General features: G+C 54.6%; 1 protein-coding gene and 1 pseudogene across 4 annotated transcripts in view; both read right to left on the reverse strand.

Moving 5' to 3' along the window:
• Positions 1–25,855, reverse strand: part of LOC107518008 (oral-facial-digital syndrome 1 protein) — a 33,299-nt gene that overhangs the window by 2,519 nt on the left and 4,925 nt on the right. For 3 of the 4 annotated variants that reach the window (XM_036235713.1, XM_036235714.1, XM_016159301.2), the window contains 17 exons: positions 23,140–23,340; positions 21,497–21,565; positions 21,379–21,409; positions 16,628–16,744; positions 15,789–15,925; positions 15,069–15,242; positions 14,315–14,421; positions 12,264–12,383; positions 10,722–10,795; positions 8,433–8,524; positions 7,241–7,430; positions 6,137–6,267; positions 5,497–5,608; positions 4,200–4,751; positions 3,690–3,807; positions 3,251–3,351; positions 2,199–2,315 (listed from right to left, as the gene is read on the reverse strand). In XM_036235713.1, the coding sequence (XP_036091606.1) occupies positions 2,199–2,315; positions 3,251–3,351; positions 3,690–3,807; positions 4,200–4,751; positions 5,497–5,608; positions 6,137–6,267; positions 7,241–7,430; positions 8,433–8,524; positions 10,722–10,795; positions 12,264–12,383; positions 14,315–14,421; positions 15,069–15,242; positions 15,789–15,925; positions 16,628–16,744; positions 21,379–21,409; positions 21,497–21,565; positions 23,140–23,340 (2,443 nt within the window). The remainder of the gene's footprint in view (positions 1–2,198; positions 2,316–3,250; positions 3,352–3,689; positions 3,808–4,199; positions 4,752–5,496; positions 5,609–6,136; positions 6,268–7,240; positions 7,431–8,432; positions 8,525–10,721; positions 10,796–12,263; positions 12,384–14,314; positions 14,422–15,068; positions 15,243–15,788; positions 15,926–16,627; positions 16,745–21,378; positions 21,410–21,496; positions 21,566–23,139; positions 23,341–25,855) is intronic. The other variant, XM_036235715.1, reaches the window with a different exon arrangement.
• Positions 15,548–15,666, reverse strand: LOC118613566 (annotated as a pseudogene).

A 25,855-nucleotide genomic window follows, 5' to 3' on the forward strand; every position in this document is an offset into this window, starting at 1 on the left:
CCCTGGACGGCCGGAAGCACCCGTTGGCGCCCTGCTGGACGCGGCTGGGCCGCCCGGGCTCTGCGCCTCGCTCCCGCGGCTCCTGGGCGTGACGTGCTCCCCGCGCCCGACCGCGCCGCCTGCTCCGCGAGGCCCCCTCGCTCCGGAGGCGACGGCAGCCGGCGCGCACGCAGCCACGCCGAGCTCCGCGCCTGCCTCGGCGCCCCGTGTGCCCGTGTCTCCCGCTGCCGTCCTCCGGGCTGTGTCCGTCTGTGCCCTGCAGCTCGCCGCGCGGGTCCCCTGGCCTCACGGGTTTAACTCCGTCTCAGTCCCACACGTTACACTGACCTTCCTCCTCCAGACACAAAGTCACGGTGTCCCCAGAGGACTGTGAACCCTGAGCTCTGCCCGGTTCCAAGGCTCCGGCGGGGACCGAGGGACTCTCCCTGACGAGACCGAGGCCACACAGGGCTCCGTCTGCTGGCCCTGCTCGCGAACGTCAAACGGCAGGGTCGGCGGCGGCCGTCGCCATGGGCGGAAACGCGCCGTCCTCCCTGCCAGCGGACGCGGGGCTGCCCGCGACGGCCGCCGCGCACGGAACTGCGGCCTCAGGACGGGGACGCTGCGTGGCCGCCGGCGTGACAGGTGCATGGAAAAGGGCTGCCTACTGGCGGGGCCACCGTCACGCCCGCTCCGTGGGACAACATGCCACTCAGGTGTGCGGTCCGTTCAGCAACGGACCAGTCTGCGTCCCCAGGAGATGACGGGGAGGGAAAATTCCCGCCAGTGAACCGAGTGACGCTGCACCGGCCGCCACGCCAGGGCACGGCGCGCCCCCACGTGCCCGCGCGGCCTGCTGCGAACGAGCCACCGCGAGCCGGCGCACGCCACGCCCCACGCAACGGCCGACGGCGGCTCCCGGTTTGTGTCCTGACCGTCCCGGGCTGTCCGCGCGTCCCTGCGGAGTCCGCCCCCCCCACCTGCTAAGACGCGCGGGCCGGGCAGCAGATGCCGTCGACGCGCGCCTCCGGTCGGCGCCGTGTCCTGCGTCGCCTGCGCTGGCGCTGGCCTCCACCTCGTGCTCTGCACGTGACGCGCCGTGTGTGGTTTCTGCTCCCTACGGTTCACTCAGGTCTCGGCCCAACGCTTCCTGCCAGACCTGCTCCCGGCGGCCCCCGACCCTCCTCAGACCTGTCCCATCGGAGGTCTTCGGGGACGGCCTGCTGATCGCCCCCCCCACTAGACGTCCGTGGGGCGAGGGCGTGGCTCGGCTCGCTGCCGCGTGCCCGGCCCAGAGAAGGCTCCTGACAAGTCTCAGTGACTGAGAGCTTTCCAGAACGATTTACTCTGGCACCAGCAACGTCGACCCTGTCAAAGCGTCTTTGTTCAGTAATTCCTCGTGCTCCTGAGCGCGGTGAATCCCAGGAGCTGCTCATGGGGGGCGTTGCTGCACAGGTTCGGGGGATGACAGTCCCCCTCAAAACGTTGACAAAACGAGAGGCGACTTTCCTCACGGAATTTCCTTTCAAGTCGGAGGCTTAACCGCTCTGGTCCAAGGAGAAGGACCTGGCTGGAACGAAGCTCACATCCCCCCCACCCCCCGGGTCTGTCCCTGCCCCTCCACACTGGGGGGCGGGGGGAGTGGGCGATCCGGAGAGGAGGGGAGACAAAGCGGGCCCGACATGGGAAGCCTAACGACCAGTTTCCCTCCAGGGTTATCGGCTTTTCCGAAGACTGAAATATAACAGTTGCTATGCCCTAATTTTCTAAGATACGAACACAAATAGATACAACAAGAAATGCTACCATTTCACAATCGTATGGAAGACGTACATGGCTATTAACTGTTGTTTCGACCTTGTGCTAAGATTTCCCAAGATGATGAGGTTCTCACGAAATGGCCCTCGCAGAAGAGCCTTAAGCAAAAATGTAACTGCTTTGCCACACTTTGGACAAGTTAACAAAATATTTTTAAGGCAATGCGCCGGGGAAGGCTGAACGGGAAGCCTCCTTCACAGCTTTCTCCTCGGCACAGTGTTTACAGGTTCCAACTGAGAGCACCTTCAGAAATGTCACCAACAGTCACACCCTGACCAGCACCGTCACTAACTCAGGCTCATAGAAAGTCCTTCAGCAACACGTGAAACGACTTACAGGGCACAGACGGACATTCGGCATTCCGTCACGCCACCTGCTGGTTACAACCAGGACACACGTACCTGGGCAGTGACAGGAGCCAGGTGTGGAAGCGGTGGCCGCCGCGGAGTCCGGATGCGGCATGTCGCCGGCGGGGTGGAGGCCGTCCACGTCCCACGGCTGTGCTGGGTCCCCTGCATCTGCACGAGGAGCGAACACGTGCCCCGTGAGGCCTCGGCAGCAGCGGGCGCCGGGAAGGCCCGCGGCGGGGGCGGACTCCCCGGGCAGCACTTCGTTTCAGCCACGGCGCCCGCCGGGCCTTCCCTAACGCTAAGGCGTTGTCAGCGTGAGGCTAGGCAATGAATTCGCTTTTCAAGGTGTTCTTACACTTTACAGAATTAGCAGTGTTTACAGAATTAGATTCGGAAAGCCACAGAAAAATTCACCTGGCTTGCTGATGATCACTGGAATGCTATTTAAATATCAATGAGTTAAGAAAGCTCTTAAAGTTACTTACAAAGAATGTGCAAATCGGACTAAGCCCTGTCATTTAACTGTTTTAAAATATACTTTCAGACTTGGCCATGAAGCTGACAAGGCTACGGGATTGGTTCTGTGCAAACGCAAAGCCTCCCCACGCTGGAAAGAACCTCAGAGATGCCCACCCCAGTTTCATAGCTCGGCAGCAGGCTGCCCTGGCCGGAGCACCCCGGACGGGCCGGAGGCTGGACGCCGCCTGCCAGACCGCGAAGCCCGCACACTTTCCCCGCCGTTCTCTCACTAGGAAGGGCATTTCCACATCTGAGGCAGTGCACAGAATCTGTGTGCTCTAAGGAAAAATAACTTAATCTGAGGCAATCCCAAATATTGTAAATTAAGGGATCGCTTGTGGGCTCATCTCCAACTTTAAAATTATTGGTTACTCTTAATTTCTTGAAAAATAGAATTCAAATGCATCCCTGAAAATCTTTGCGATGTAAAAAAGAGGCAAAATATGTGTATTTGTGGCTTTATAACAGAGTATACACGTCCTAATTTGTAACCACTTAGCTTTTTTTAACAGTGGACATGTTTCACCAAAACTAAGCTTTAGCTTCTACATTTTCGACTTATAAAAACCCGTACTTGAACTTACGTTCAAAAGACGATTCCAGCTCTTCATTATCCTTTAAAGGCAGCTTGTCGGGATTTGAAAAGTCGCTTTTGTCTTGAAGTTCAGTTTGTCTCTGATAAACGCTGCGTGAGAAGAACAAAGTTCGTGAGTGTGAAGCTCTAGCAAACCGAACTTACTTGCTTCTGCAGATGCTGGATGTTGTCCCCACCTTCATGACGCGAGTCTACTCACGGAACCACGAAGGCGCTCACTACTATCACAGTCCGTGTTCTATGCGTCAAGTTTAGCAAACGGAGAGAAATTACTTGCTAAAAGCGCTTTTCCCCAGGTGCTTCAGGTGACTCCCAAAGACCACACATCACCTCGCCATCCGATGGCAAAGTCCGTACCGACACAGGTCGAGCTGCGACCCCGTGCGGCCCACCAGGCTGGGCCGGGCCGGCCGGAGCAGGGCGCTTACCTGGACTTCTGCTTCAGGGAGCCAGACAGCGACTGCACGGCCAGGCTGCGGCCGGACTCGGTGGGCGAAGGTCGGGGCGTTGCGTCGGGGCGAGGGCTGGCGGGGGCTCGGCCCAGGCCTAAGGGGCAGAAGGGACCAGGGCAAGAATGTCACGAGGTACGCGGACGAAAAAAGCAACGCAGCTCGTAAGGAGCTCTTGCTTGGAAAATAAATCCTATCATCCGTGCGAACAGCCGAGCATGAGGCATGCGTGATCCAAAGGAGGAACGGTTCAAGCAGCTAACGAGGCTGCCATGACGCCAGTGAGGTGGAGAAAACCAGTCGCCCGCCAGGAAGGGAAAAGCCAGTCCCGCGCCGAACCCCCGCTCCGTGCCCGGCGCCACGCGGGGACGTGCCTCCGCCAGTGGGTGCCAGGGCCTCCCGCACCCGCCCTGCGCCCTTCCTCAGACCGGGGGCTCCCCAGGGCCCGGTCTGCCCAGGCCGGGCGGCCGCACCCTTTCTGCTGCTCACCTTCCAGGTGCACTTGGCCATCCAGGCCGCGCCGGGCCTTCGCCAGGGGCGTGGCCGAGGGGCGTCGGCAGGTGCCTCTGCGCGGCCGTGAGGCCGCGGTGCCCGCTGGCGCGGCGGCCACGTCCCCTGCAGGCGGTGCGGACGCGGCCCCGGCCTCGGCCGACATGCTCCTTTCGGGGGAAGCGGAAGAGACGCTCCTGGGAGCCCCCGGCTCGTGCGGGGCCAGCGGGCTCCGGGCGGCGGGACGCTCCGCCACCCTGCGGTGGTAATCCTGGAAGGCGCGGTCCAGGCGCTCGGCCTCTCGCTGCAGCTCCCTCATCCTCACCTTGGTGCAGGCGACGAACTCCAGGTCGGAGTCGGGGGAGCTGCCGTCCGTGCTGGCGTGCGGGTCCCGCGGGGCCCTCGGTGTGGCCGTGCCCGCCATCAGCGCTTCCTCTCCGAGCGTTTGCAAGGAGTCCCCGCTCCTGTCCGCGTCGCGAAGCGCGCCGAGTCCGGGGACGGCAAGCCGGAGCAGCGACCGCTTCGGGTTGCGGTACACTTCGTTCTCCAGGGCTGCGCGTCACGGACACAGCACGGGCCATGCGGGGAGGGGAGAGCGAGATGAACTTGAGAACGGGAGTTTGGGAAGCGGAAGGCGGCACGAACGAGGGCCCGGGGCCCGGGGCCCGGCTGCCCCGCCACGGCGGCGCCGACCACCCCGCGAGCCGCCGCGTGAGTCACGGGCCTTCTGTCTCACCCGCGGCGCCATCGCACACTCCATCGTACACAGCCCTGGTGTCCCGAGAGCGCCGAGAACCGAAAACTGACTCATCACGTATCTGGTGGCAAAGCCTCACCAGACCTAAGCCCTCGGGCTGAGAGACTGGGCCCGAACCCGCGCGAAGCCGTACGCTCATCTCTGTTTGTTCACTCAGCGTGAACATTCCTACGTTCGACTGTGAATCCATCGACATGTGTCCCTACGGGACGCGGCCCCGGACCCCAGGGGCTGTGGCTAAAGCCAGCGCCGGGCCCGAGCGGCAGGCGAGGGGTGACCTGCAGGCAGACGAGGCTGAGCGCTGCGGGTGTGAGGCTCTCCCAAGCCACAAGGCACTGGGACAGCAGGCGGCTCGGCAGATCGCCGGGCTGGCGTTCCCGAAACGGACGGGCAGTGCTGCCGTTAAGGCGACCCGCAAGTCTGTGGTTTTCCCCTGCTACGAGAACTACTGAGAAGTCAGTGATTAATGACCGTCGCGTTTCCAGCACGGTCAGCAGCTTTACACACCACACGCACATCTGCAGGTTAAAAATGTCTCACCTGTCTGAGTCTGTTTCAGCTGCAATTTCAAGTCGGCCACCTGCATGGTCAACCTCTTGACGGAGGCATCGTAATCCAACACCTGGGCCTTCAGCCGTGCGGAACGCTCCATCTGGAAAGATTTAGAGAAGGTACAGACGCCGACGGAAAGGAAATAAATCGCAGCGCACGTCGAGAGAAACAATTCTCTTTCCGGGTTCGTTCTCTTTTTCTGCTTTGCGAAAAATGAGCAGCTTTACCCGTAACCCACGGGTCTGTAGAAAACAAGAGAACGTTCGACGAGTTTCCCGCCCCCTTCCTCACTCATCCCCCACGACAGCTCCCAGGGCACGGAGCGGACGCGAGGCACGTGCCGGCATTTCCGAGCTGCGGGGAGGCGTGAGGTGACCCTCTCCCCGCGGGCCGCATCGGGACGGGGCGGTCTGCGTTTGGGCGCGGCCGCCGGCCTCTGGCTTTTACCACGGTTATGAATGCAAAGTCGGAACCACTGAAGAGGTTCCTCGGGCGAGACAGGGTCCCGGGCGTGTGGGAGGAGCGGCTTCGGCCGCGCAGGGCGACCCGGTCTACGCCGGGTGGCACACGCCGCGTCGCACCGCGTCGGGGCGCCGGGCCCCGCGCGCCGAGCACCGAGCGGGCTCACCTCGGCCTGCAGCTGCTGGCGCAGCGCGCGCTGGTGGGCTTCGGACGCCCTGCGCCCCGACGCGGCGGCTTCCTCCGCTTTCCTCAGCTCTTCCTGGAGAGCGGCCAGCGCAGGCGGCGGCTGAGCGATGCCTGCGGAGGTGAGACGCCCGGCGTCACGGACCACGGGTTCTCTCGCTTCGCTTGACGAAGCAGCTAGAGAGACTGTAACTGTTCTTTTCTTCGTGCACGTGCAATTAATTAGCTTCACGTTACCTTATTAACTGGACTAAGCAGTCCTGACCCACAGATTTCAGTAAAGAATTTAAGGCATGAAAATGCAAACTTTACCATCCGACACAGTCCTACTCCGAGTACAAGAATTCTTTCAAATCCTTAAGTTAGCTTGAATGCCCGCCTCTGTCCTCGGCCACGCACAGGAGGCACAAAGGAAGCCTCCAGCCAAACGTGCTGACGGCCACCCCGAGGCCCACTCTGGCCTGTGCATCTGTCGGCAGCACTCGGGGTGCAGGCAGAAAGCTGACAGAGCTCCCCCACTGGGGCCGCCAGAGGGCCCGCTGATGGAGAACGGTCTATGTAGGGTAGCCACAGAGCACGCTGCAGCTCCCTGGGCTGCTAATGGAGCCACGCTGTCACCACTGCTTGGGCCTAGCACGTCGAGGAGGGAGGAATTCCCAGACCCGGGGAGGCCACCTCCCAAGCACTGGGACTTTGTCTGGCTGGGTGCAGCGCCGGCCCAGGGCCACTGTGCACGGAGGTGGGGGTGGTCGCGGGGGGAAGGGGGTAGCATCGACCTCAGCCTCACTCGCACTTCTCGTTCCCAGGGCCTGGGGATGTCCCCCACCCCGCCCCCCCAACCCCTACCTGCAGAGGGCGGGGGGAATCCGGTACCATCCAAACAGGCAGATAGGTACAGCTTAAAAATATTCCTTCTTAACGACACCACCAATTATTCAACGTCGAGCAAAAAGGAAGTGACCTCGAACTGGTCTTAACTTTATAAAAATTTCCCCACTGAAGCCTCCCTTACAGACCCAAAGCGCAGTTTCAAAACACTCGACTAAGACGAATGACAAAGACATGCGAATCAGGAAGAAAGACCCACGGTTTAAGAGGTGCAAGTTTTCACTTTTCAGCTCCTCGATCTGCTGTCTCAGCACTTTGTTCTGGGCCTGAAGCTCCAGCCGCGCTTCCTTCAGAAGGGAGTAGTCCCTCATGTCTTTCAGCTTCTCTCGCAGCAGGTGGTTCTGCTCTGTCACTGCCAAGGACTGGGCCTTCGCGGACTCCAGCTCGAGCTGGAATTGAAAAAGGACAGCGAACCTGAACGGCGGCCCCGAGGCGCCGCGCAAGCGAAGGCGGCAGTCACGACGGAATCGGGGCCGCCGGACGCAAGTCTGGTTCTCCGCAACGACACGACCCAAACTACCACAGTGACAGTCGTCTCTGGCCCTGGAGCTGGGGCTGGGGGAAGCTCGCCCGACTTTCCCTACGTAGAACCTTGTCCTGCACAGTAAGTGCTTCTGACTAGGGTCGTCACCCTGTTTCTCAGACGCCACTGAAGTCCCAACAGCAAGCACGGATTAGAGCAATATACGTTTTTAAAGGTGAAAAGCGAGATATCACAAACCTGCTGTGGAATGCTTTCCTTTTCTCGCGATAATTTACCTTGCGTTTGCAGAGAAAAGCCTACAAGTTCTCAAATAAGTCGCTGCAGTCGCAAAAGTAAATTCTACACAGAGAGCATATTTTAGGTCCCTAAGGTTCCAGCTCCACCCTGCAGACAGCGAACACGTGAATGAACAGGAACAGAGTCGCCCCGGCACGTGAAAAACGCATCTCACTCCATTCTCGTCGGTCGGATCCCGACAGACGACAGGAACACTGCCTGCCGCGGCCGGGGCGGGCGCCGGCGAGCACGGCCCGCCTGCTTGGGGCTGGGCACCGCACCCGGCTCGCCAAGGCCCTCAACGACCATGGAATGCGGGCGGCACCCCAAACCTACAGGTGCGGACCCAGGGGCCACGGAACGCAGCTGGAGGCACACAGAAGTGAGGGAGGGACAGGGCTCAGGCGGGACTCCGGCCCCCAAAGACCTGCTCAATCTGTGCGTCCCTGGGAGGCTGGGCCGCGAACGGACAGCTCCTGCATTACCTTCAGCTCAGCCGTCAGCTCCTTAGCCGTAGTAAACAGTGCAAACACATCGAGAGGATGACTTATAATACATCACATATGACCACAGCTGAAATGTCACGCATTGTGTAACACTGATTTCGAAAGAATAATAGGGTTAACAATACCTCAAGTTCTTTCACACGATTTGCAGAATGAATCAGTTGTTCCTTTTTCAAATTCACAGCTGTGAGCTCCTCTTGCAAACGTATCGCTTTCTCTGAAAGAGACAACCACTTAAACATCACGTTTTCCTACTGAACGTAAGTCATTTAATAACGAGGGCCAGTATGTCAGATCTCATGACCATGGTTTCGTAATCTAAAATAGAAAATCAAGAAATAAGCCCCGCTACCCAACGGGTGGTGGGGAGCTAGTCCTAACAGTCCAATGCGCGGTGACCTTCCTCCCGCTACGCACGCCGACCAGGCACGCGTCTGCTGCTCGGAGCGCCCCCCCGCCCCCCGCCAACACACCCGAATGTCTTTCGAGGCAGAGATTTGTCCATTATGATTCTGTCATCACAGTTTTGTCATTTTCACTTCACCTACCAAATCTATGTAGACACAGCATCAGAAAACAATTTGCTGCATGATGACGGTACCAACTCCTAAAGTACCATCCTGCACAAGGCCGCCACGGAGGGGCGGCCACACCCTGGGGACCTCACAGGGCAGTGTCAAGCGCCCAGCCCTGGTTCGCTCCCAAGAATTCCTGAAAGGGCAATTTCTTTTCACAGGCAAATTCCTAGAAACACAGGGAAATGTATAACACCTGGAGACTGAAAAAGTACGCAACCGTCCTGACCCTGGGCTAATGCGCACGATAGCTTAGGAAATCATAAGTTACGTGAAAATATCGTGAAGCATAAAAACATGTAAGTAAAAGGAACAAGGAGGAGCTAGGTCACAGGGGACGGAGAAGTCACACGGAAATCCTCTGCGAGTGGAAAGCTGAAGCCCGTCGCGGTGGAGAGTGATACTGAGCAGACTGCAACGAGCCGCCGCCGCCGCCGTCCTCACAGACGATCCAGTTATCGAAATACATTCAAATACGCAAAAGGTACAAAAGTGAACTCGGGCCGCATTAACGGCGTGACTGTGGGCCGTGAAACCACAGGACTCCTGCAGGAAAACGCAGGAAGCAAACTCTCCGGCGTCGCTCTGGGCAACGCTGTGTTGGACGTGGCACCCCGGGCAGGGGCAGCGAGAGATGAAACAGAAGGGCCATCGTGGCGCGGCGAGGCTCCGGCTGCGAAGGAACCGCCGGCCGGGGACGGACGGCCCGCCGCAGGGAGGAGACGTTCGCGGGCGGCCCGTGTGCCGGGGCCGCGCAGAGCGAGCACGGACCGCAAGCGCCCCAGCACCCGAACACCCACCTGAAGCACGGGCAGCGCCTCGCAGACGCTCCTCCAAAGAGCACGTGCACATGGCCCACGGCCACGGCGAACGTCGCCCGACGGCCCTGCGCATCGGAGAGAGGCGCATTCGAATCACGGCGCGCCACGCCTTCCCGCCGCGCAGGGGGGCTGGTCGTCCATCTTCAAAGACCAAGCGCGGGGCGGGGGCGCAGAGGAGGGAGCCCCACACGCTCCTGGTGGCCACGCGGCGAGGCGCACGGGGCCTCCCACGGCCACGAGCAGGGCGGCCCTGCGGCCGGCGACTCCCCTTCCGGGTGCGTAGCCGGAAACGCAAAGAAGCGAACGAGCAAACACACCGCTAATTCTGAGAGGTGCACGCGCCCCGCGCTCGCTGCAGAGCTACCGGCGGCAGCCGCGGCCGGCCCGGCGTCCAGCCCCACGCACGCGGGTGACGACACGCGCCGCCGACGCGTGAGGAAATGTGTTTGTTATCCAGCAGCACGGGAATGAAATCTGCCCTGTGCGCCGGCACAGATGAACCCAAAGGGTGTCGTGCTCGGTGACAGAAACTGCGGGAAGACAAACGCCTGGTGATTTAACTTACATGTGGAACGGCAGCCAACGAAGCAAAGGAAGAGACAGAGGCAGAGAGACAGACCCGCAGACACAGAGACGAGCAGACGGTTGCCAAAGGGGAGGGGGAGGGGGGACGGGAAAAACAAATTCTTAACACCCTACATCCTCTCAGGTCAAGGGTCATTTTTGACATATTTTTTCATTAAAAAAATGTACATAAAAACAAAGTTGGATAAAATCTTGCCAATAAATCAGTGACCTTTATGAATACACAAAAGGTTACACAAGGTTTGCAAAAATGTAGAAGACAATGATCACTTTTCTAACTTTGTAAATTAAAAGGCCAAAAAATGTGTAATTTTGGAGTAATGCAGTACAAGGTACATGTATTTTGAGAATGCGTGTTTCAGAATAAAGAGGCCCAGCTCAGGAAGCTAAAAACGCGCATCGGAACTGAACAACACGCCCCCCCCCCAATCACCTTTGCTCTTCCTCTCCTCCTCGGCCAGTCTGCTGGTTCTGCTGAGGTGCTCGTCCTCCAGCTCAAGCTGATGCCTGGGAATCAGAACAAGCTCGTCACCTAGCTGGACAGGTTCCTTCTGACGCACGAGGGCACCGAGCATGACCAGGCCTGGATTCCAGTCTCCCAGGACTAGGCCACACATCCACACTCGGAACATAAAAGGTCCAGTAAAACCGTGCTGCAACCCTGAACTGGGTCCCCAAACTTGAGTCACGGTAAGGCTGCTGGGCAATTACTCCTTGGTTGGTCTGGACTGACACGAAGAAGTAACTGACTCTCAATCCCCAAAGATAAGGAGGCAGTCACCTCCAAGCCATCTCCTCCGCCCCCCACCCGCACCAGGGGAACCTTCACCCTCAGGGGCTGCTCCACAGGGACCAGCACCTTTAGGTGCCAATCGGCGACACCAACAGGCACATTTCCAGGCAGTCCTACTCATCCCCGCTAACTGTTCCTAGCCGGCTTTTAGGTCCGGAGATGGGAGACGGGAAAGAGGAGCACCCGTGGGGTGAATGTCCTCCAGAAGCCGACACGCGCCAAGGCACTCCGAGAGCACCCGAAGCCAGACAGACGCTGCCAGACGGATCACGGTCTCCGCGGCTATGCGGTTAACACACGCGCGTAGGCGTCCATTCCTGAAAGCTTAACTACAGATACTTCACTGTGCGCTACTCGAGTCAAGGAGCTGACATGAAATACGTAGATAACGGCCAGCATTTCAAAACTCCTACATGGAAAGACGCTATATTTATTATGAGAATTCTTTTAAAGAATAAACTCAAGAAATCTTTGCCAGTGTTGCGTAACTGAACATCAGTAACGAACCAAGGGTAAGGCAGTGAAAAGGGGCCAACGATTAAGAAACACTCAGAGGAGCCGAGGTGAATCACCTGTCCGCCAAGAATTCATCGACTCGATAAATACTCACTGAACGTGTGTCACGTGACAGAGGCTGCCCGAGCGCTAAAGGAGAGCCACGCTAACCTAGCCTTTCCCTTCATCGTTTTTTCTGCTTTACAGAGTTAATTTCAGTTTGTTTCTTTTGATCCTGGCTCTACGGAATCTTGAAGGAATACCAGACACACGTTTACTGACGAACACTATGCCCAGAATAACCTGTAAGTTATTAGATCTCTCAGTGGCAGTGTTAGTAGGGTCGGAAAAAAGAGAACTAACAGTGATTATGATTCCGATTCTAAGCCTATCGGCACAGCAACATGCCCCCAACATGCAAGCAAGTCAGAGGCTCTCGGTCAGGTCACTGCGTGTCAGAGAAGCTACGAGTAAGAACGCAGAGGGTGCTCTTCTCTGGACTGGACCTTTTTCAAACTATCTTAACTCAAATCCTCATGGGGATGGCTTGACTGTCAACGAAAACGTGTATTTTTTAAACATGAACTTCTGCCATGAAACACTGGTCTCATCTACTTCGTTAGCGTTGCCGTGTGTCCGACAACTTAATTCCAACGTGTTACTTATTTAAAACCATCGAATAATCACTTCAGAATTTCGTTCTTCAGCTTCTGGTCGTAGGACTCCTCCAAGCTCTTTACATTCAGCTCCCGTCTCCTGAGCGCCTCGGTCGCACTTTTATTTTTTTCTTCTTGTAGCCTCTGGGCCCTGAAATTAGCAAAAATGTATAAACGAATAAGAAAATGACAATACCTGAAGTAAAGACTTGAGGGAAAAAATAATGTGTTTTTAGCCCCACAGGCTAAAACTGCGGCGTGACTGTCCCCGCTGGGAAGTAAACGGAAAGAGCCAGAAGCCCTCTGTCTGTTTCACGCACCGACCTAGTGAGCGGCTGGAGCTGTCCAGGGCCACCAGGCTGGGGGAGTGTGAAGCGACAAGGCCAATGTGGTTTCTCACAGAAGATGACTCCCATTCAAAACACGGTTTCAGGAGCTACGTGGCCAGAATCGGTTCATTAGTGAAGAAACGTCATTAGTTACAAAGCTACAAATCAAAGTTCAGTATACCTGAGTTTCCTCTCTAACAGTGTCTCTAACTGTGGGATTTGGCCGATTAACCCACAGGTATTACAGGTAGAAGATTTGTCTCCGGCACTTAGAACCTAGCGAACCGAACACTGAAGGGTGCCGAAGGAGGAGAAGAGAGATGGGCCGACGGGGACTTCCAAGTACCGCGGACTGAAACTGTCGCCACAGTGAGAGCTCACGTCTGCCACGAAATCGACCCCGGAGCCAGGAGTCACGTTACGGGCACTGAGACTCAGGGCCAGGGGACTCAGGGCCGCCGGCTCCAGGCAGAGGGTCAGAGCTCTGCGCCTGCTCCCTGCGCTGGCTGAGCGGGGACGCCGAGGAGCAGCGAGCTCTCCTGCGTTTAACGCGTGAAGACCGGTCCACGCGCGCAGTGGAAACCGCTCGGCCACAAACACGAATGAAACCCTGCCGGCTGCGGCCCCACGGATGAGCCGGCGGGTGCTATGCCGAGTGAAATACGTCAGACTGAACGCAAATACCACATGATTTCACTTCCGTGTGGAGTCTAAAGAACACAAGGAAACAGAAATAAACTCACAGACAGAGCATTTTGCTGGCTGCCGGATGGCAGCGGGGTAGGGAGAAGGGGTTCAGCACAAACCGGCAGCGGTACAAGCCACGGGGATGTGAAGTACAGCACAGGGAACAGGCGATGTTATTCTATTAAACGTATGTGGTGCCAGACGGTACTGGATTTATCGGGGTGATCAGTTCGTAAGTTACGTAAGTGTCTAATCACCATGCTGCACACCGGAAACTAATATAACATGGTATGTCAACTGTAACTGAAACATTAAAAAGTCCAAAAAAATTACATTGTGCGTGGACGGGAGGACTAGGGGCTGGGGGACGATCGCCACTCAAATCCGTCACCTTCCTTTCCGAAGAGAGTAAGGCAGGCGGAGGGAAGAAATCGAGGGGACCGAGCCTACACAAACGAGAGGGCGTTGGGGAGGACGCGGACAAGCCCTCGATGCCGTCGGACCCCTGCAGTACCTGTGCCACCGACGGCAGAACCCAACGGGAAGGAAAGCTCGCTCCACACCTGCTGGCGGGCCTGCGGGTCATCCCCGGTGAGATGTGAAGGAGGAAGCACCTGTGAGCTCTTAGGGACGAGGCAGGCACTCGCAGGAAACAGTTTCACGCAGCGCAGCCACGCGAGAGCCCATCTTTCCTCTGACAGGGGAGCGGGAAAGGCGGCAGGTCTGGCCGTCTGAAGTCCAGTTACCACGTGGACATGCGACCACTCGATCCGAGTGACAACATAAACGCGGAGCGTGACTTGCTAAAACACGAGCCTCCTCGAATTGTCTGTCTGCCCTTACTGTGGCCTGACGAGGCTCTCCCTCTGCTTTCCATCGCGACGTCTCACATTCCAGAAGCAAAACGCTCGTCTCCGCTCCTCGAACCTGTGCCTTTTAAAGCTAGGTGTGTCGACGCCCTTGTAACCAACAACGCTACCTGGCAGTGAACATGAGAACACCGAGACGCACCCAGTTCTTCCCAATCGCACTCATCCTGAACGCCCAAAACGAACGCGTTACTTACATCTCAAAAGCTTCGACTCTTTGCTTCAGCTCTGCTTCTCTGCCTCTCAGCGAATCTATATCTTTCAGCAGAAGCTGCCTTTGAGCATAGATTTCTTTTGTTTCAATCTGTACAGAAAAGCGTCAATTTTTAGCAAGCAAGCCGAAGAAAATAAAACAGAGCTGAGCTAACAGACTGCAGACAACAATCGAAACACACACGATTTAGAGGAACTCACTTTCGAGAGGTTCCATGCGAGATACGCATTTGGCCTGTTCTAGCTACACAGAAATTGACTCCCTCCCTTGATAACTGATAAGCTACATAACCGATGTTCCTAACACCTCTTGCCTAATCATTCTTAGCTAGCTAACATCTCTCGGACAGTTAAAATTGTGATGTTCTGCAGGAAGGACGGAAGGACGGCAGGACGGAAGGACGGCAGGACGGCAGGCAGGACGGCAGGACGGCAGGCAGGACGGCAGGAAGGCAGGCAGGACGGCAGGACGGCAGGCAGGACGGCAGGACGGAAGGACGGCAGGACGGCAGGACGGCAGGACGGCAGGCAGGACGGCAGGACGGCAGGCAGGAAGCCCGCGCGTCTTTCTCCGGGCCCGTCCTGCCACCCGTGCTCCTGACCCCGGCCCCTACTGGCCCTCTAGGGCCCTGAGCCACAGACTGTTCCAGCAACTGTCCCGTCTCGCCCCCCGACCCTGAGCCAACCTGCTAACAGCTGCAGGAAATCACCACCCAGAAGTTTAGTTTACACTATTACCTCCTGGTGCTTTTGAATTCTCTCAAGGGTCATCTTTTCCTGAGAAAGGAGGGCTTCGGATTTTGCTTGACGAGTTCTCTCGAACTGGTTCCGGAACTCGGCTAATTCCTTCTCATACTTTCTTTTCTCTTCCATGAAAAGTTTTGCTATTTCGGTATTTTTCAAATACTTCATCTGCCAATTGAGCACAAATAACTGTTAATACCAATCACTACAATAAAGAAATTACAACAAATTCCTCGTGAGTAGGTTTAACGTTAATGCTCTCAATATGGTCAATTCAATTCACTTTAGTTTCATCTCATTCACTGTACCTGTAAGATTCACTCAAGAGGCAAAAAGAAAAGACATCAACTAGAAAGAAAAATAATGTGCAAAGAGTGTCGCATTCCTTAATAAGGTTCTAAACAGTTTCCCATACACCTAAGGTGAACACGTGAGAAAACAAAGAAAAATATCACTTTTTTATTTATTTTTTATGCCTACAGCACCTAGGCTTCCCAGGCGGTCTCCCATCCGAGCACTACCCAGGCCCGACCCTGCTCAGCTTCCGAGATCAGACGGGATCGGGCGTGTTCAGGGTGGCGCGGCTACAGACCACGGACGGTGGCTCCACTGGGGCATGAACCCAGGGCCTTCTGCATGTAAAGCAGACGTGCTCACCGCTACACTACGGAACCACGTCCAAAATGTCACTTTTGCTAATAGCAACAAACTTACCTTTTGGAACATTTCTGCCTGAAGCTGCTGTTCTATTTCTCTCTTGTACTCATTTAACTTTATTTCTAAAGATTCTAACTTCAGTCGGTGAGGGTAAGTTTCTGCAAACTCGTCATCAATAAGTTGAAGCTTCTCAGCTATTGAGAAAAACACAGAAAATCAGGGTAGAGAAATGTGGCCAGGTGACCAAGCGGCCTCGGGTCTGTATAAAGAGTGTATTTCGGGGAGGGTGCGGGGACGTCTGTGCCCCAAAACACTCAGAGAAACGGAGGGACGGTGAGTGACCGTGCACGCGGTACACGAATTCAGTGGCGAAATCCAGTGATGCGAGTGCCCCCTGCAAAACGGCCCCGACTGCTTCCGATGTTCGAAAAATGTTCATCCCGACACGTCGGGGGAAAGCAAGCAAAGCACACAGCTGAAGTCAGAAAACACTGGAATCGCTTCCCAGTCTCTCGGTGCCAAGGCCGAGTTCTTGGATCGGGTTTTGGGGTAAGTTGACTCACATGTTCAAAACGCCTACCGTAAATGAGTCAAATGTCAGGTATCTGAAGCCTTCCCCTTGACGGGGAAGGACACAGATGCCCACACAGTTACAGTGACCCCGGGCAGCTACGCATCCCCGCGGGTCCTGGGCAGCGCGGCCCTGGCGCTCACGGACAGAGGAGCGGCGCTGGACGGCACGTCCTGGCCCCTCCAGCGAGGACCTCGGGGAAAGCCAGCAGCCCGGCCGCCTGAGCGCGCGCCCTTCCCGGCCAAGGACATGCCGCGGCAAGGCAGCCCGCTGCCTTCACTCGGGGGGACGGGAGGACGGGACAGTGAGAGAAGGCAGCAATTACCGAGAGAGTCCTTGCCGGGGGACGTCCGCGTGCCCGGGCTGGTCTGAGTGCCCGCGTCACGGCTCTCCTTAGCCTGCTGATGGGCTGCCATCTGCCTGAGAAACTCCAGGAGAAAACCTGAAAAACAGCGCACGTGGCTTTGTCTCAAGCTCTCTTCACGCGACCACTGCTCGCTCACTGCTCGCACGATCTTGCTTTCATGACGCTGTCCTTTCCTGCATTACGCGTCTTTCAAGACTCAATCTGAGGGAAGTCCTCTCCAAGCACGACACCAAACTCTAGAAGCGGTAAGGTGAGATGTTTATCAACCTAACATAAAAATTCCTAACTTATACGGCACGAAATAAAGTCAAAAGACAAATGATACACTGGAAAAAAGTTTGCCAGAATGTGGAGACAGGACATATTTTAATAGCATCAAAGAGCTCTCGCCGATCAGTAACATGGGGCAAGGCATGGAGGAAGAGTTAATGGGGAAAAATTTTAAATGTTGAAAAAACATGAAGAAAACCATAAATAAATGCAGATTAACAGTGCCACAGCGAGACCCTATGTCCCCAGTAAGATTGCCAGGAGTGAAACTCTGGCAGCACCCGCAGTGCTGACGGGCTGGGCACGCAGGCCTGGCCGCTGGCTGGGCACACTCCAGACGCGCAGGACCCTCCCCCGTCACTCCGCGTCCACGAATCCGCACCGCGACCCACTCGCCGGGCGCCGCGGGTGCACCCTGCGCCTGCGCCAGGGGCCGGAACCACAGAGGAAAGGATGAACTCCCCCGACAGGCAGCTACCTAAACACGCTCTGTAGAATCAATGTGAACGCGTGGGTGCCGACACGCACCGGCGGAGGGAGAAGGCGGGCTGCGAAGTGACGTGCCACGACCCCGCCGAGGAGCGCGAGCTTTAATCGCTCGCGCCGAGACTCACTCACGACCTCGACTCTGGCAGCGTGAGAAACGGCTCGCCGCGGTCAGCAGCAGCGTGAGGTCAGAGGACGCGGCCAGAAACGGCCCCTTTCTCTCACGCGATGCGCTTCTGAGCAGTGTGACGCTTTTCAAACCACGAACACGGTTGAGACGTTTTCGGTTTCTTACAACAGCTTCACGGACCCCGCGCCTGCGCCAGCCACGCGACGGGCTGTCTTCCCCCGGCGCGGGAGACTTGTCCCCGTGCTGGTGTCCCCTCCCCGGACGGAGCGCAGGCCGCACCTGCAGCCGCCCCTGTGACCAGCCCCGCCGCCGCCCAGGCCGCGCCAGCTCCCGCTGCAGGGGACGCGGGCCGGCGGGCGTGTCCCTCGGACGCGGACGCCGCGGGCCACACAGACCAGCTTCGGGACGTGCTGCTCGGCCTGTTGCGCAGGCGGCCCCCTCCTCCCGCTGCCGCAGCGCTGTCCTGCCCGCGGCCCGACCAGCCCCCCACCCCCCGCCTGCCCCCGCCCCGCGCCCTGAGCACGGGCCTGCCCTCCGGTTCCGGGCGTTTGTCTGCCGGTCTGTACTCATGGCTACTTCGGGCCTGGGGTGGGGGTTCCTATGTGACCACGTAACCCCTCACTCGCAGAACCCGGTCTTCTGCTCTGGGCTCTGGGCTGCGCGAGCTCCTTCCTGGCCTTTTCCCTTCCTCAGGGGACGATGCCCCGGCCCTGTGAGAGGCTCCAGGGCGCCACGCACACATGCTCTGCTCTGCGTCTGCGATCAGCCCCTGCCCCGCGGAGCCCTGCTCCCCGTGAACGCGGGGCGGTACCGGGAACCAAGTCTCAGGGCCCCGGCCGGTGCTGGGCCTGCTCGCGGCTCCTGCGTGTCACGGCTTCATGCGAAGCGAGGGAGCGCGCGCACACACACGCACATCTACCTCTCTGTACACGTCACCTGAGTGCGTGTGTACGCGCACACACACACACGCACGCACGCACACACGCACACACGCACACACGTTAACCTAAGTGTGACCTCGCACCGAGGCCTCCACCTGAGCCACGGCTGCACGGGCCATCCCGCCTGCTCCCCGTTCCTGCAGGTGCCGCTCCCCCAGTGACAGCCGGGCCCTGCTGTCCGCCTCCGTAACTGCGCGACCCCAGCGAACGTGGACCCCGGTCTCAGGATGCGGCGCCACCCCCGAGAGGAAGAGGTCTGGGCCACGCGCAGCTCCTTCCGCCTCAGCCCTCCGGTCCCCGCCTCTCCGAGTGCGTTGGCTCGGCGTCTTTTCTCACCCACGCCCTTCGGTCAGGCTGTCGGATCGGTCTGCCAGGCTGCGTCCATCCTGGGGTCACCTGACCTGCCGTATCTGCACACGCTCAGGTTTGCTCTGGAAAGTTCTACAGGCTTTGACAAACGTCTGTCTAGCGCCACGTGCCGTACGTGGCCGTATCACACAGGATGCTTTCACCACCCTAAAAATCCGATGCTAAAACTATTCAGACTCTTACCCTTTCCTTCTAAATCCCTGGCAACCGTTGATGTGTTTACCATCTCTGAAGTTTGCCTTTTCCAGAATGTCACATAAATGCAGTCACGCAGCGTTTAGCTTTTAAAGATAGGTTTCAGTAATAACACGCCTTTAAAGAGTTTGTTAAAAGATGAAAAACCATTTTTAAGGACAGCACAAATACCTATACTAAGTGGATTATTTCTTAACCCCTCCGACCCCTGACGGGCTTTCTGGAATCGGGCTGCAGACACCAACCGTATCCCTTAGCCCTGCGCCCTGTCACACGGCGACCATTCCTCAAGTGCAGCTATCTAAATTCAGGTTCCAATTTCGGTTCTCCGGTCACACTAGCTGCATTCTGAACACTCCGCGGCCACGGGCGGCTTGCGGCTGCTGCATCGGAGTGCAGAGGTGCAGACGCCCCGTCATGGCGGAGGACCGCACTGGGCGGGGCTGGCTGAGAATGCCGGACGCAGGGCCACCTGCCATACTGGGCCTCGGTACGGACGGCCCACTTCTCAGGCGACCCGGAATGCCCTGTGATTCAGTCTACTTCTCCTCTGCCGGCACCGCTCCCAGGCCAGGCAACCAAGTCCCATAGCAACGGCTGGCAGAGAGCAGCTGCTCGGATGCTTGCTGAACGCCGAGGTCTGAGTGAGAGTCTCAGCAGGGGTCGTGGCGGCGCTGGTGACAGACAGAACCCGGGAGCGCACAGCACAGAGGGCCCATCGCAGTACTGCAGGTTTAAGAAGACCTAAAGCATAGCTACGGCCACAGGCACGTCACCAGCGTGAGTTCACGTCCCAGAGTCCCCGGTCAAACCCGGCCCTCGGTACGGCGCCCACAGCAGTTGTCACGCAAAAAAGAACCTTGGTCTCCCTTCTCCTGTCCGGGCAAGAGCCCTGGCCTCCCCTACTCGTTCTCTCTGCCCCGTGAGTCTCCTTGATGTTTACATGGAACACTACACACCCTTCGCCCCGACACTGCAGGTCACCGCCTGCACGGGGGCCTCCCGCACGCCGAACGAGCCTCTGCGGCACGAGCTTGCTGAGTGTCCTAAATGCAACTCCGTTCTGACACTACCTGGGAACAGCATCAGAACCCACAAGTGAAGGACTCAGTCCCACAGGCTCGCACCCCCGCAAACACACGCACGCGCCCCCCTCAGATGCCCGTGAAAGCCCAGGTGGTGACCTGTGCTTCTGACCAACTGGCTACAAACTGGAGGTTCCCCTGACCCGCGCCTCGGGTTCAACTGACTTGCTAGAGAGGTTCACAGAACCCAGGGAAACATGCTTACAGTTTACTGGAGGACGTGGTAAAGAATCCAGACGGACATCCAGACGGAAAAGGTGCGCAGGGCAAAGGCACATGGGAAGGGGCACGGGGCGGCCCCGCCCGGTCTTGGCGCACGCCCCCCCGCGGGCCTCCGAACCCCGGGCTCCTGGGGTTTTATAGGCGCTCATGGCACAGGCGTGATCAGGCACGAAGGCCATCTCCAGCCCTTCCCCCTTCTCAAGAGCATGGGGGCGGGGCTGACAAGCGGAAGCTAATGGTGGCACGGTCCGTCTGGTGACCAGCCCTGCAGGAGCCCACCCAGAGCTGCTTCCTCAGAACGAAAGACTCCCGTCACCCAGGAAATTACAAGGGTTTCAGGAGCTCTGTGTCAGGAACGAAGGTCAAAGACCAACATTAGAACAAGAGATGCGCCTAGCATTCTCACCACTTAGGGAATTATAAGGCTTTCAGCTCCACGCCAGGAACTGGGGGCAGAGACCAAAACGTACACTTTCCACTGTCTCGGAGTAGTTATGGACTCTGTGAAGGCAATTATCAAAGCCAAAATTAAAGTAACTTATCAGGCCTACATAAACACTTCAGAATAAAAAATATCTGTGATATTTATTACTGAACAGATACTTCGTTCTTTAAGCAAAGATAAATACAATGCTCTGTAAGTTATTCTTGAGAGGATAGCTAGGAAACAAAGGTATTTGGCCTCAATCTCAGTTTGCTCTTTTTGTGGGTGTGAAAGTGCTCCAAACCGTGGGTATCTTTACGAAGTGCACCTTTAGATCCATCTGTAGGGTTCCTGATACTGTCTGCAATTTTCTTATTTGAGTATGTAAGAGCTATTTTGAAAAATGATGTTTGGAGTATATGATCTACATCTATCTTTTATTTAAAAGATAAGGCATTATCAGCAAGGAAAGTCAAATGACTTACATTTCCCACTCTTCCCCCTAAAAATTACTAGTTTCATACTTTCATAGGAAAAAAATACATGACAAAAATGTTGCTATTCTCTACAAAAATGAAGACTCCTACCTTTTTTGTTTTCCTTATCAAATCCTGAAACCTGTTAAAAGAAAATATTTTACCTTTAATCCAGTATTCAGGAATAATTAACAAACAGAAGCAAGTTAGAAAAACTAAACAACCCTACCAGTGATTTGTAGAGACTGGATTCAGGATGGATTCTAATGAGTTGTAACAGATCCTCCATTGTATACACCTTGAGGGAAAAAAAGATTAAGTCAACATTTTTACAACAATGTTTAAATGACAAATTAGGATACTTCTGAATATAAGACTAAGAATTATGCTTCATATTAAGTAAGATTATAATGATGCTAAAACATAAAATTGAAGTTTTTCCTTATACTATTAAATAAATTACAAAAAACGTTGAGGTCAAAAATATAAAATATTTTTCTTGATTATATAATTAACCTCCAAATACATCACGATGCTATGCCTAACAGCAATGACAGAAATGGTTAATGCCTACACTCAAATATCTGATGAACCACTGAATTCCAGGCTCTTTCCGTTGCGGTGAATTTTTTTAAAGTACAATTGCGTGTAACTAAATTTTTACTGTTTTTACAACTATAAATGACTAAAGTATGCCTAAAATAGTTTTCATCGAGCATTTTGGGTAGCTATTCTTTATATTCCCAGTACAGTACGTACCATTATTTACTACGTCTACCCTCAGAACGTAGATATCATTTACTTTCAACTGGTTTTCTTTAAAGACAATGCTCTGCATGGCATGTGATAGGAGTGACAACCTTTAAGTGTAAACTAGATGAATTACTGCTCCGATAACTGTACTAGACTGTTACTCATACAATAAGCAAAACTGTGAAATGTAATTAAAACCAGACTGAGTAGACTAAGAATTCCAATGTGGATAAGTAAAATTTGGTTGTTCATGAACGTAGCATATTTAAATTTTAAGTTTTTCAAAAACCAACATTGTTCTGAATATGAAACTTCTGGACAATTATAGATAAGCTTAAGAGAGTAAAAACTCAGCGGCAACACCAAGAGTGAACCCTAACGTAAACTATGGACTTCAGATGACAATGTGACAACGTAGGTTGATTGCGAAAATGTTGATAATGAGACAGGCTGTCCTGCGAGGATGCGGAATATACAGGAAATCTTCCCTTCTGTGCAACTTTGCTGTGAACCTAAAGGGCTCTAAAAATTAAGTCTTATAGAAAACTAGGGAAAGTTGGTTATGTTTGCCTTTAAAATACTAAAGTGTGACTACTGTGACCAACGGTGACGGTGGAGGAAGGGAGGGATGTAGTACAGATAACGAGGGGTGGTAACCGTCCTGATCTCTGCGCACCCCAGACTGTGTTAACGCATTCCTTACTTCCCTTAGGTCATCACGAAGACGAGAAACGTCTGAGGAGACTGCGGCTCAGTAAAGAGCCCGTTTCAGAGATCTAGACTCAGTGCCCTGTGCGGCCGCTCGGAGATCCTGTGGCCTCGAGCACGTCGCCTCACCTCCCCATCTGTGACACGCGTGACACCTGCCGTGGGACCCGTACAGAGCCGGGCTCACGACATGCGGCATAAATGGCGGTTGGGGTCTTCAGGCGACTACCTGGAACGTGAGATCTAGTCTCGCTCCTGTACTACGCAGCAAACACGGGACGCGAGTGCCAAGACGACAGGACGCGGCCTGAGCCGGCCGCGGAGCACGCGCGGCCATCGTGCCGCACTCTGCTCTCATCGCGGGGCGCAGCTGCCCACGGAAAGCGCGGGAACGGAAAGGAAGGGCTGTACCTTTTCTTTGGCCAGACCGCTTTCCGGAAAGAAGACTGAAAGCGAGTACTCGTAGCCGCATTTCCCCAAGTGGTCCGCCACCAGGGAGTTCGCGGCGCCGACCACGAGGGAGCTCCCGGCCCCCGACACGGACGGCGGCGGCCGCTCTCCGCGCAGCGCGGGGCGCACCAGCTCCTGGATCAGCTGCTGCCTCAGCTGCGTCTAGCCCGAAAGCAAAGAAACGGGAGAGAGCACTGTCAGCAGGACTGTCGCACTGCAGGTGCACGGGCGCGTCACACAAATCAGCACCCTTCGTTTCCACGGCCGGAACCGGAAACCCTGCCCCGCACTGCGTCGGCCCCCGCGACGAGCGCCCGGCGGGGTCTGGGAAAGGCGCGCTGGCGCTCAGCCGGAGCCCACGCACACCCGACTCGGCGGCCGCCTCTGACCGCGACACCCACTGCAGGGGACAAGTCCGCTGCTCCCTCGCCGCGCTGCAGATTGCTGGAGGACATGAAGACAGTATCGGGCGAAACCCGTTTATGGAGCATACCGATCAAGATAAAACTGAGTTACCAAAAAGGAAATAACACAGGCCAGAGATAAATCAGTGAACCCAAAGAAGGCGTATCGAGATGCACTGTTGCATATAGTATTGACATCTCGAGATACCGTGAAACAATAATCTTCTCACATTTTATAAATAAAGAAGTCTAGGTTCACGGTGGGTAATTTTCTCGTTTACTTCACTACTGTTGTTATTCATTTTAAGAAAATCCCAAAATTAATTGGACTACTGAATATTTGTTCTATTTTGCACGTAATCTGGAAACACACAACTGGACTGAGTTTAAGAGTATGTCGCCTACATTCATGGGGTTCAGCAATAGATAGTATCTAATGGACTTTTATTAAGAGAACACAAGCAAGAAACAAGCGAATCTGTTATACCTCCTTCTATCCTTTAGCTAGAGAGCACTATGTAAGTACAGAACGGGACTTACTATACATCTAAAATCCTAAAGTACAAAAGACATCTACACGGAGCAGAATCTACATGGTCTGCCTCATCAAACACAGTTCAGTAACAGAAATAATAATACGAGAGAAATGACCGCATTCTCCATCAGTAAAATTTAGAGGTGGTTTAAGCAGATTTGTAATACGCTGAAGAAGTAAAATATTTAGATCCAGCTTCATTAATAAAAGGACTAAGAGTGTCTTGCAGATGAGTACTGAAATATGATAAAATTTAAATTAGTGATCTAAGCAGACACGAAAATGAGAGTAGAAAAAAATGAAATGATATTATAGATGAACTCCCATTTCGACACACACAGAAACATGCCATCCAGCACTTGCTACAAGGAACCGTAAAACTGGCTTGGGGCCTCCAACAGCTGACGCCAAGGGAAATCCATTCAGAACTAAAGCTTCCAATGCCCCTTAGAAATAAGGACAGTTATGGGGGGGGGGGAGTGGGAGAGGAGAGGCCTGGGGACCCTCAGCTCATCTCCCTCAGACACTGAGAAACTGAGTAGTCTCAGAATATAAGAAAAGGATTTGATAAATTTCATTTACTAGACACCTAGGACTTGTACTTAACCATAACTACAAATTCTTTTCAAACATCCTAACAATACAAGTTAGGCCACTAAAAAAATTCAGTACATTTTAAAAATTCGACCTCACCCAGGCCACAGTCACTGGACTGAGAAAGTGAGGATTAGCTCCGGCTGAGAGACTAAAACTCTGCCCTGCCGTCGATCAAGCTGAGTAACAGACACTGAACAGCCGGCTGCACACGGGAAACAACATTTCTCCCAAGGGTACGCAGCAGCTGTGGAGTGAAGAAGGCCGGCATAATCCTCACACCAAAACCAAAGGAGGACAGCTCAGAAAGGATGCTGATGCCGATGCTGATTAGTCAACAGCAACTGCGGCTTGATGCAGATGGGAAGGAGAACACCAGCACATCTAATCCAGAAACACGGAAAAAAGAAAGAAAATACACTATGCTCAGGAATGCAAGGACCAGTCCACATCAGAAAGTGTATCAATGCCTCATACACTACAATCAATTCCAGGTGGATTAAAGGGTCAACTGTAAAAAATGAAGCCTTTTAAAAAACTTAAAAGACATTATTCATGCTTAGTGAAGAATTTAGTGAGAATAATCAACAAAAATTAAAAATTAGACCATATAAAAATATAACATCAATATTTTTAGAGCCAAATTAAAATTGAACACCAAGATAAAGTATTATCACAAAAGTGGAAAAAAGATTACTAGTTTCTACTAAAAGAGTTCTTACACATTAATAAAAAAACATCGACACCCTAGGGAAAAATGGGCAAGGAATATCAATGGCCAATCCACGGAAAACACAAATGGCCAGAAAGTATCTGCAACCTCATTGATAATTAAAGGGATGAATACTAAAATAACGGTTTTCCAATCTGAAAGTGGTTTTTAAAATGCCACGATGATACTGGAGTGAGGCAAGCATTCTCAAATCAGTGGTGGGCTATAAACTATTATAATCCTTCTAGAACGAGATGCGTACACCAAGAGCCTTAAAAAAAAAAAAAATGCTCATGCCCTTTGATTCGATTTTCCAGGATGAAGTGTCTACAGGAACACAAGAAATGCCACTTAATCTATCCTAGGCAAAAAATGAGAGATGCAATTGAAGGAATGTGTGGACCTGGGTAACAACCTACTCAACATCTTAAG

This window comes from Rousettus aegyptiacus, unplaced genomic scaffold (assembly GCF_014176215.1).
Source record: "Rousettus aegyptiacus isolate mRouAeg1 unplaced genomic scaffold, mRouAeg1.p scaffold_m13_p_19, whole genome shotgun sequence".
Taxonomy (NCBI): domain Eukaryota; kingdom Metazoa; phylum Chordata; class Mammalia; order Chiroptera; family Pteropodidae; genus Rousettus; species Rousettus aegyptiacus.